Source organism: Mesoplodon bidens (genome assembly GCF_964165515.1).
Source record: "Mesoplodon bidens genome assembly, chromosome: 10".
NCBI lineage: Eukaryota > Metazoa > Chordata > Mammalia > Artiodactyla > Ziphiidae > Mesoplodon > Mesoplodon bidens.
In genome coordinates this window covers 42,708,680-42,720,283 of record NC_138172.1, presented here as the reverse complement: position 1 = coordinate 42,720,283, position 11,604 = coordinate 42,708,680, and the positions used below count along the sequence as shown (strand labels likewise).

General features: G+C 54.4%; 1 protein-coding gene across 1 annotated transcript; it reads left to right on the top strand.

The window, feature by feature from the left end:
• Nucleotides 1–2,185: 2,185 nt before the first annotated feature.
• CLEC3B (C-type lectin domain family 3 member B) lies at nucleotides 2,186–11,233 on the top strand. Its single transcript, XM_081245121.1, has 3 exons — nucleotides 2,186–2,447; nucleotides 6,529–6,627; nucleotides 10,189–11,233. Exons 1-3 carry the CDS (start codon nucleotides 2,339–2,341, stop codon nucleotides 10,587–10,589), a joined length of 609 nt encoding a protein of 202 aa, XP_081101247.1. The 5' UTR covers nucleotides 2,186–2,338; the 3' UTR covers nucleotides 10,590–11,233.
• Nucleotides 11,234–11,604: the final 371 nt, after the last annotated feature.

Below are 11,604 nucleotides of genomic sequence, written 5' to 3'. Positions count from 1 at the left end.
ACTACAGTACAAAGAATACTGTTCCCCTGAGCCATTTTCAAGTGAGTTGTCGACCTGATGCCCAAAGGTTGTGCTTTAGTGCATGTTTCCTACTGACAAGGCCACTCTCCTCCATAGTCACAACACACCATCCAAACTGGACAGTAACATCCAAGGGGTACATCCCTGCCACGTGCTCCTCAGACCCACCAAGTTTCTCCAGTTGTCCCAAGGGCGTCCATGAGAGCGGAAGGGTCTGGTCCAAACACGTTGTGTTTGTTGCTCTGTGCCTGCAATCTCCTTCAGTCTGAAACAGTTCCTCAGACATGTCCTGGACAGTTCTGAAAGTTGCTGGGCAGTTGTTTTGTAGAACGCCCCTCAGTTGGGCTAGTGTGGTGTTTCCTCGGCAGGAGTCTCACGGAGGTGATGCCGCATTCTCCTCACCGCAGCCCATCAGGCGCTCAGGTGCTGCAAGCTCTCCATTTGGCCCATTACCGACGATGCTTACTTTGGTCACTTCTTTCAAGTGACATCTTCCAGGCTTCTCCACTGCGAGGTAACTCTTTCCTCTTTGTAGTTAATAAGTATTTTGTGGGCAAGTAATCTGAGATGATGAAAATACCCCATTGCTCATCAGACTTCCAGTGTATTCGCTTATTTATTTATATCTGTGTATGCTCATGATTTCCTGTTTTGCTGTTACTGTCACTATTTTGATGTTCAAACTGTCCCTGATTTTGGCCCCAAGAAGCTCCTTCAAGCTGGCTCTGTGTCCTGGCACGTTCCCATCCTTCTTTAAACAATTCCTTGCTTTCTGGCAAAACAACTTGTTCTGGGCTCATTTTCTACTTTTCCTGCCCCAGCCCTGAAATCAGCCATTTCTCCAAGGTGCTCTGGTTCCTTTTAGTGGAAAGCTGTATTTATTATAGAAGGTGGCACTTGGATGCCAGGAGTGCTCGAGGCTTTGGAGGCAATTCTGCTCCACCCAGACAGCTGGCAGGCTGATGCACACATTTCCATTGACATTTATAGATTCCTCTTTAGGTGTCAAAGTCCACAACTGCACACCGATAGCTCCAATTTTAATCCTACACCATAGGATGCATTCTAGTTTTCTCTCTGTATTTCTACCTCCCTTTTCTGACAATGAGAAACCTGGCTCCCATGGTCTTTAATAAATGTACTTACTCGATGGGTGCCCCTGTATGTAACCACTCTCTCACCTCTGCCACCACCCGCTCTCCCATGCGCACCACCTCTTCTCCTCGCTTGGACTCCAACACTCCATGTAGGACCTCTGCTCCCCTGGGGGTGCCCCCCTCCACCCTGCTGCGCCCTGACACCCCACACCACGCTGCTCCTCACGGGGACATTCTTTTCTCCCCACTCCATCTCTGACACCACTCTGGGGCACCACAGCTGCCCCTCTCCCACTGTGGTCACCTCTGCTTCAGACAGGATAGTTGAGAAACAGAAAGTGAAAAAAGGAGAGGACTCCCTTGTATTTTTTTTTTTTCAGTACGCGGGCCTCTCACTGTTGTGGCCTCTCCCGTTGCGGAGCACAGGCTCCGGATGCGCAGGCTCAGCGGCCATGGCTCGTGGGCCTAGCCGCTTTGCGGCATGTGGGATCTTCGCGGACTGGGGCACGAACCCGCGTCCCCTGCATCGGCAGGCGGACTCTCAACCACTGCGCCACCAGGGAAGCCCTCCCTTGTATTTTTAACCAAAGATACATCAAGTGCATAGAGACAGAACCACAAAAGAATCACAGCAAACATTCTAGACAATCCAGCAGTCAGCCCCAGCTTACTCTGTCAGGAGACATCATTGTGTGACCATTCTGGAGTCACCCCGCTTGGGGTCAAATACTGGCGCTGCCCCTTACATCTGGGTAGCTTGGGTTCCCTTAACCTCACTGAGCCTCAGTTTCCTCAACTGTAAAATGGGGAAATGACAGCACTTCCCTCATATTGCTGGTGTGAGGCCTCCACAAGGCCAGGGAAAAGTATGACCCAGCGCCTGCCCAAGGGAACTGCTCAGCGGATGTGAGCTATGACAACTAGCGTGTATTTTTCAGAATCCTAGAAAATAATGACTCTGCTTTAGAAGGCGGGGCCAGGATGCTGGTTGGGTGTTCCCTGGGCAGCGAGGCTCTGTGGCCCCAAGGGCTTCTTCCTTTTGCAAGCTTTTTTTTTTTTTTTTTTTTTTTGGCACTCCCGCAGCCAACTCTGGGAGGGTTTCCTGGACAGAGGTCGTCGTGGCAGTTGCCTTAAGACGTGCAGCCCAGGCCACAGCCACTAGTGCTCTCTGACCCAGGTCCACTGCAGGCGGCAGCAGCAGCCCCAGCCGGTGCAGCAGCATGGAGCTTTGGGGGCCCTACTTGCTCCTCTGCCTCTTCTCCCTCCTGACCCAGGTCACTGCCGAGACACCTACCTCCAAGGTCAAGAAGGCTGCAAATGTTAAGAAAGGTAAGGAGGGGGGTGGAGCCCCTCCCCATCCTCCAGGGAGCTGGTCGCCCTCTCCTTTGCTGGTCCTCACTCTCCTTCCCCTGCTTCACTTTCCTTCTCCATGAGTCCAGGGAACTTCAATGAAGTACCCCCTGGGACCTGGGAGAGTCCTCCAGCAGCAGGGGCAGTTGTCAAAATTGTAAGAGTCACTGGCTCTTAGAATCAGAAAGAAGCTTCCAGATCACCTAAACTGACATCCACTCCCCCACCACCCCAATATTTTACAGAAATCAAACCTTTGGCTCAGAAGTCTGGAGATGTCTGACTCTCATCAGGAGTGTGGGCAGGCTTTGCCTTGTCATCTCCAAACCTCAGGTTTCTCAACTGTAAAATAGGGATTGTACCATTTGCTCACAACGCTGGTTGTAAGGATTTGATGATAGAAAACATGTGAAGTGTCTGGAACATAGGATATACTTGATGCACGGCGGGGGCGGGGAAGGAACAAGTTAATTCTTAGTTCTATAGTATATCACAGCCTCGAGGAAATAAAAATGTTCAAACCCAAACTCGGATAGTGGAGGCAGCTTTGCTCTCCCTCTGTTGCCTCTGGGTTTGGGGTGTCCTTGGGTTGCCTTGGCCTCAGCAAGGCCTGCCCTTGGAGCCCTGCCTGCAGTGAGGTCACCGCGGGCTGTTTTGAGACAACATTAGGGAAATGCCATGGCAATGAACTGGGGCTGTCACCCCCCACAGGGCTCCAAGGCGAGGAGAGAGAGTTCCAGGGGATGAGAGTGCTGATTAAGCAGAGAAACAGGTGGCTGGGGCCAAGAGCACAGAAAAGGCAAGGCAGAGGGGCATGGGCCGCCCTCAGGCCCCTCTCTGAGCCTTTTCTGTAAATGGACAGCTGCCCACTGGTCACGGACAATGTACATAAGGGCACATTAGGACCATGGAGACCCACAGGCCTGCAACACAGAATGGGTGGATCTGGGTGCTGATAGGAAATAATCCCCAAGGTTCAGTTCATAAAGTAAACAATAAAAAGTTCAATACTTTGAATGGATACTATGCTGACATTGGTTTTGAAAAAGGGACTTATATAAAAATATATATTTACTTGTATATGCATAGAATTTTCTGGAAGGATCCACAAGAGTTAGTAACAGTGATTACCTCTGGGAAGAAAAACTAGGGAGCTAAGCGCAGACTTGATTGGGAAGGAGACTTTGACGTTCTGAACTGTTTGGGTTTTTTAAAGTTATATGGCTATATTACTTTTTATAAAACGTTCATTAAAAAAAAAGAAGATTCACAGCATGCATGGTGTGTTCACAAACGTTAGCTGAAATTGCCACCAAGGATGTTCTTTATAAAGGATACACAGTTCCAAAGGCAAATAACAGAATTTTTGAATGTGGAAAATAGTTGCTAATTTCTCAAGTTTACCAAAGATTTAGTATGTATTTATTTAATCATGTAAATCATGTATTTGACCATACGGACAAGAAGGTCAAACCAGACAATGCCCTGGTCCTCTGCAGCTGTCACACTTGAACCCTAGCTCCATGTGGTCCCCATGGAGGTGGCCCATGGAGGTCCAGGACTCTGGAGGCCCGCAGAACAGCTGACAGAGCAAGAGTGGAGTGTCCTGTCCAGCCCTGCCTCTTGCTGAAACCCACTGCAGCTTGGTTTTTCTTCCTTCGACCTGCTGCCCACCTGCACCACACATGCTTACAGAGCTCTTTCTCCAGGTAGGGGCCAGTATACGTGTTGAACACTCTAGCAGACAATCAGCATCCCTGCTCTTAAGATGTGAATCAATTTGAGAACCACGGTGGTTCTCCCTCAGGCATCATCAGCATCGTCTGGGAAATACATTAAAATGCAGGCACCTGGGACCCACCCCCAGAAATGCTGGATCTGGGCCTGGAATGGGCCCCAGCATCGGCCTTTCCCACCAGTCTCCAGTGATTCCTGGGAGCAGCCAGGACTGGAAATCAAAGGAACAACCTAGTACAACCTAGTCATAGGGGCCAGTGCACAAAAGTGGGGGAGGGTGTCTGGAGGAGGGACAGTCGTGCCCAAGGAGACCCCTCAGTGCCCGCTGAGTGGTGGAGAACAAGCTGGCAGGATGGACGCGGGGAGAGGACAGAATGTGCTGTGGCCCCATGCTGGCCCCCAGGGTGGGATGAGAAGGGGGAGAGCCCAGGCTGCTTCTGGGAGCTCATCTGCCCCTGGTGTGGGGTGTGGTCTGAGCCAGCTGTGTGGGGGTCAGCCAGACGTGAGGCAGGGAGGGCTTGGGCGGCTGGAGCTCCAGGGGCCACGTGGCCACACCTGGCAGAGGAGCTCAGGTGGGGAGGATGGCCTCACAGGGGTCACAGGCTCTTAGAACAGGGACCTGAGGGCATCCATTTCAATACCATGCATCAGGAATCTGAGGCTCAGAGGTAGTGAGGGGTAGCACAAGGGCTCCGACTCCTAGCCCAGAGCTGTAGGAACACCCAACTCCCACGCCTTCCTCAGTGGAGTTCTGTTAGCACCTTGCTCCTTGGCCAGTCCCTGGAGGGCCCCTCGTACACTCGGGCACCTTGGTGCATCACAAAAGGCTCCCCGCTCTGAGCTGACAAATTATAGAAGAGCATCCCTTTCTCTGGTGTGGTCAAACAGCACAGCCAGGGCAAGGCTTAGGGGCTGGACATGGGCCCCACCTGTCCCCTCAGCTGAGTGCCCTTGTGCAGTACCCAACTTGCACAACTTTACGCGGTGCCCTGTGCTGGTGCATCACGGGACTGAGTACAGAGCTGCTGTGAACCACTGAGGCAGAGGCCCACTGTGAGGCACACATAACCCAGTCAGGCTAGTTTGCCAGCCCCAAACACTCCCTTTTTCGCCTTGCTCATCTGGGTGTTAATTTCCTCATATTTGGTAAGTTACATCATGAATTTCTATATATGCCAGTATGTTTCTTGCTCACGTTTCCTGCGATTCCCCTGCAAAGGAATCTGGGGTGGACAAAGGTCTGGCTTCACCCCTCATACCGTGCACTTTATGCAGGCACAGCCAAATGGACCATGGAAGCGCTTCCCCACCCTCTACTCAAGCTGAGCTCAGCCTTTCCTGAAGCTCCTGGGATTTCAGAAAGACTGGGGTCCACCCACTTAGCTCTCAACTTACACACGCAGAGAAAGACATTTCACATCTGCCTCTCATGCATAACTGGCTCTGAATGGGCCTTTGTGCTCAGGAACGCTCACATTAGGAAACCTGCTGCCATCACGGACGTGGGGAGAACAAGCTTGGAGCCGTGCGGACTCGGGTTCGGGCTGCTGGCTCTGCCAGTTCAGGCAAGTTGCTTCGGTCTGGCCTCAGTTTCCCGTCTGTGAATTGGTGGTGGTAGAGACACAGTACCCACGTCACAGGGCTGACAATGAGACCAGCGCTGGTCACATGCTTTCTTTCTCTTAGTCTTTATTCTTCTTTAGAATCCTTGGAGGTGGGGCTATTATCATCCCATTTTGCAGATGAGGACAGTAGATTCAGGGAGGCTGTGGAACTTGCCCAGGTCACCCACATGCATGCAACCTCAGAGCCTGTACACACGTTCACCTGTGCTGCTGCACACAGCCCCAGGCTGAGTGCATGCCCTGCTTGGTCCGTGTCTTGTTCCTCCAGCCTGGGGAAGTGAATCTGGGAGGTCTCAAGGGCCGCTGGCCCTGCTTCCTGTGCTCTGTTCTCCTCTAGAGCTGGGAGGGTGGTTGGGTGTCACCGAAGGAGCTGTCTGCACCCTCCACCCCGCTCCTGCCAATCCCGACCCAATCTGATCCCAGCAACTCTCCTAAACAATGCAGTACAGGTCTCACTTTAGCAAGAGCAAGAGAAGGATGGTCCCCCGGCAGAAGGAAAATCACGAGCGATCACTTAGACTACCACCGGCAGGGACAGGGAGAGAGTATGCCAAGACATCAAGGTCAAGGGGAGTCGTTTCCCTCATCCCCTTGTGGCTGACAGTGGTCCAGCCCTCCCAGTCCCTGCCCTGCCCCAATCCCTACTGCCTTTCTCACGTGTTTGTGATTGACCCCATTTCCTTCTGACTTCATCCTAGATGCCGTGAGCCCGAAGATGCTTGAGGAGCTCAAGACCCAGCTGGACAGCCTGGCCCAGGAGGTGGCCCTGCTGAAAGAGCAGCAGGCCCTGCAGACGGGTGAGTGCATGTGGCGGCCTCTCCAGGCAGGGGTACATGAGACAGAGGGGCTCAGGCCAGCAGCCAGCAACCCACCTGTAGCCTCGAGCCAGCACCAGGGCCCTGGCTGGCCCCTGTAGTCCAGGGCACTGGATTCAAGGAGCCCCCTCCTCAGCCTGCTTCTCTCAGGAAGATCCCCTGACGTGTGAAAGCAGCAATGTCCCAAAAGGACAACAAGCTCTCCCACAGGAATCCATTACAGCCCACTGGAAGTGCAAGCCCTGCAGCGCTCATGGAGCAGAGGCAACCCTAGTGAACCCCAGGAGACCCTGCGCTCAGCCAGCCCCCACAGCCCTACAGGGCGTGAGCCTCATTCCCTGTGTCAGCAGCTTTGCTGAGGCTGCCACTCTTCATCATCATCATTATGCTGAGGCAGGATTTATCACCCCTATTTTAAAGAGGGGAACTGAGGCATAGAGAGGTTCTGGTTTTGCCACGCCCACCTGGCTAGTTAGTGCAGTTCAGGATGGGAATGGAAGCAGCCTGCCTGGTGCGTGCTGGGTGTGAGGAAAGGTGGGCTTTGGTCTTCCTGGCCCTGCACAAACCAGCTAAACCAGGATGGACAAAATACATGGCTGCGGAGCCCGGGGACACAGCTCATAGCCCCCTGCCCTAGCACTGCCTGGCCAGCCTGCCTGGGCAACCTGTTCTCTTTCTCTCCACCAAGTTCCTTTTATATTGTCTCTATTTTCCACACATCTCAAACTCACCTACTTCTTCGTGACTTTGCCCTGGAGAACACAGAATACAGACTAACAATAATACTTAACACATGGGGGAATGTTTAAAATGAGCACAGTGTTGTTCAGGGCCTCAGTTTCCTCATCTGTAAAGTCGAAGGGCTGGGGGTGGACTTGCAGGGCAAGCTCTAAGGTCTTATGTCTAAGCTTTGTGCTTGTGCCAAGACCATGCAACCCAGATGCCACTTGCCTCCTGAGGTGGGTGATGTGGTGGGGACCTCCCCGTGCAAAGTCCATGGCATATGGAGAACTAAACACCCCCTCCATGTCTGCTGATTCCCAGGAGGTTCACGGGCTCCTGGCCTCCTTGGGGACCTTCTCCCTCTCATCACCCTCTCCTTTACTACCACTACCTGCAAATCACCTTGTCAATAACCCCACACAAAGCACTCCTGAGCTCTCCTGACCTAACTGAAGAGTTGAGAGAATCAGAGGTTAGGGAAGCAGCCCTCCCCTCCCGCCATCTGCCCCTTCCCTCCCCCAATCAGCAAACACACATGAGGTCCTCCCCGCAGCGAGCCTCTGCCAGGCACAAGGAGGCAGAGGTGACCCAGCCGGGGTCCTGCTCTGGGAGCCTCAGTATATTCATGAAATCAATGTATTCACTGGAACCTGCATGTGTAGGAAGATAAAGAAGGATTCCAAGCAGAGGGCACGGTAGGAGCAAAGCTATGGAAGGCCAGCAAGAATTAACGGGATCGGGCTTCCCTGGTGGCGCAGTGGTTGGGAGTCCGCCTGCCGATGCAGGGGACAAGAGTTCGTGCCCTAGTCCGGGAAGATCTCACATGCCGCGGAGCGGCTAGGCCCATGAGCCATGGATGCTGAGCCTGCACGTCCGGAGCCTGTGCTCCGCAACGGGAGAGGCCGCAACAGTGAGAGGCCCGCGTACTGCAAAAGAAAAATATACTGAGGATACTGAGGACTAACTGTTGGAGGGAGTGCTGCAGGTGGGGTTCCCAAGAAGCGGCCCCGAGGTAGAGTTTAGCCTGCAGGAGGTTTATTAGGGAGCACACCCAGGATCAGCACCTGGGGAAGGGAAGAGACAGAACGACGCAGCAGTGGGAAGAGCGCCCTGCGCGTCTCAACGAAAGCCTCAGCCAACTGCAGAGGGAGCCCTGACGACGGAAGGGCCCTTCAGAGCTGTCCTGAGTTGGGGCAAGAGGGCTCATGGGCCAGTCACTGGGTGCAGGCTGCTCTGGGAAGGGGGCACACCATGGGGGAGGGGGCTGTCTTCCGCTGATGCAATCCCCAAAGGCGCTGAGAGTTTGAGTTGTCTCCTAGCAGCACTCCCAGCAGCTGGGGTAGTCAACCCTTCACCCCAAGGGGGTCTTGGTGGCGTGTCAGTGTCCCCAGCAGGAAGGAAAGGCAGTGTGACGCCAGGCTGGGAAGGGCAATGAAACCTGGCTAGGATGAGTTGCAGGATAGCACACGGTAGGGCTGGCTGCCTTGGGATGGCATCTGTGAGTAAAGACACCTCTGTGATGCTGCAGGCCCGGAATTCAGAGTTCCAGGAGTGTCAGGTGCTCATGGGGACATGGAGATGTGTGTTAAGTGAAAGCAACTGAGTGAGAGAGTGAGTGAGTGAGGGGATGGGGGTGGGGTGGAGTGCAGACCCGCCCCTAACACTTTTGGGGTCAGCAGCAAGAGGACAAATGGAGGCATGTACCCCAACTGCCTAAACATTTAAGTTACAAACCCAGCTGAAGAACAAACTGCTAGGACTTCCCTGGTGGTCCGGTGGTTAAGACTCCACGCTTCCAATGCAGGGGGCCTGGGTTCGATCCCTGGTCAGGGAATTAGATCCCGCATGCCGCACGAAGATCCTGTGTGCCACAACTAAGACCCGGCGCAGCCAAATAAATGAATAAATATTAAAAACAGAAACAACCCCAAACTGCTAAGTAAAAACATTCTATGCTCCTAAGCTGACCAAATATATACCTTCATCACAACCTTTGAGACCACATTCAAATTTAGAATCTTGGACTCAAGTTCCATGCCTGAGAGAGCTAGCCCCTGGCCCACCGCCTGGGCCATCTCTTCTGTCCCAGGGGCTTGCCCGTCTCAGCTCCGTCCTCCCAGTCGCCGCCCCAGAAGAGGCCCCTGGCAGACTCTGGGAGCTTGCTTGGGCCCCTGGGGCAGGGCTTTGGGGTCCTGGGTACCTGCAGTGTGGTCTAGGTTCTGGGTAGGGATGTCCCCTGGCCCTGCAGCTTCTTGATCTTAGGGAGGGTGGGGCTGGAGGAAGATCAGAGTAGATGGCTCTGCCTGGGCTCCCCGGGAAGCCCACTCTGAGATGGAGTTCATTTATTAAGGAGAGCCTGGGGTCCCAACTGTGAAGGGAGGGGTTGGAAGCACATTGGGCAGAGGGGGAGCTGAGTAGCAGCACAGGCCCAAGGCCAGCCTCTGCCACCCTGTGGAGCCTCCAAGCTAAGAGGTCCCTTCAGAATTATCCTGCTTGGGGGAGAGATGACCCTACCTCTTCCCCTGGGCACTGGATGGGGCACCCAGGAGAGGGGTGTGACCTTGAGGGAGGGGCCGTGTGCAGCTGAGGGGGCTGACCTCACTCTCAGCAGCAGGGTCTCCACCACCTCTTGAATGGGGATCTGAGATGTGCATCAGTGCCCACCACAGCACGGCCCTCTGGCCTGGGTCTGGAGCCTGTCCAGGGAGGACAGGATGTACAGGGATGGGGTGGAGGATGGTGTGACTGTCCCTGGCGGTTGGCTCTTGGCTCCGGAACCGGAGACCTTGGGTGACGTCCATTTCCCCCCCTCCCTCCCAGTCTGCCTGAAGGGTACCAAGGTGCACATGAAGTGCTTTCTGGCCTTCGTCCAGGCAAAGACCTTCCATGAGGCGAGCGAGGACTGCATCTCGCGAGGGGGCACCCTGGGCACCCCGCATACGGGCTCCGAGAATGACGCCCTGTACGAGTACCTGAGCCAGAGTGTGGGCAGCGAGGCCGAGGTCTGGCTGGGCTTCAACGACATGGCGGCCGAAGGCGCCTGGGTGGACATGACTGGCGGCCATATCACCTACAAGAACTGGGAGACAGAGATCACCGCACAGCCCGACGGCGGCAAGGTCGAGAACTGCGCTGCCCTGGCCGGTGCGGCCAACGGCAAGTGGTTCGACAAGCGCTGCCGGGACAACTTGCCCTACGTCTGTCAGTTCGCCATCGTCTAGCGGGCCGAGAGGGGCGGGGGCGGGGGCAGAGTCCGGGGGCGGGGCCATGGGAGGGTGGGATCCTGAGCCCCGGAAGAGGGGCCGTGGGACCTTCCCGCCCCGCATCCCCGCCCCCGCGCGCTGGGGGCCTCCTCTTGCAAATAAAGTGGGTGCAGCTTGGCTGAGAGTGGCTGCGGTCTGTGCCGGGTCCGAGGGTGTGGGGAGTCCAGGAGCCCGGCCGGGAGCCCAGGGAGAGGTCGCTTAGAAGGAGGTGAGTAGGGAGGTGGTGAAGGATGGCGAGCTGGGCGCAGAGGAGGGGGAGGAGGAAAAGAAGAGGGGGGACGAGGGAACCCCTGACTGCTGCTGCCTTTTTAAAATTAAATAACTTTATATTTCATTGGATTTCCCACTTACAGAAAAGTTGCAAGAATTCCCCTATACCCTTCATCCAGATTCCACAAATACTAATGTTTTCCCATATTTGCTTATCCTTCTATTTTTTCCTGAACGTTTGACAGTGAAATGCAGACGTGATGCCCCTTTACCCCTAAATATTTCAGTGTGTTTCCTGAAAGCAAGGACATTTTCTCACGGAAGCAGAGCACTGTTATCAAGGTCGGGGAATAAACACTGTTACAATATTGTTATCTAAGTTACAGCCCTTATTCAGATTTCCAGTCTTCTTACTGCAGACTCCACTTCCTCGTGTTGGAATCCAGCATCCCCTCCACAACTCCAGAGGAGTAGGGACACCCCCACCTGACACCCTCCTGTTGGGGATTCATTTCTGGGGTGCACTGACATGCTGAGTCCTGTCGGGGTGAGAGCACAGGCTGCCCACGGGGGATATCTGCATCCGCCTTCTTGCCCAACAAGGGGGCTGGTTCAGGAGCCAAATATGACAGTGGCCAACATTGCCTGACTGGTGTGTCCCCCTCCTTCCCGCTCCTCACAGAAAGTTCCACCCTAGCAATACCAGCTACTACTTATTGAGCCCACAGACTCGCAGGCACTCCACCCAGGACAGGCGTGTTAT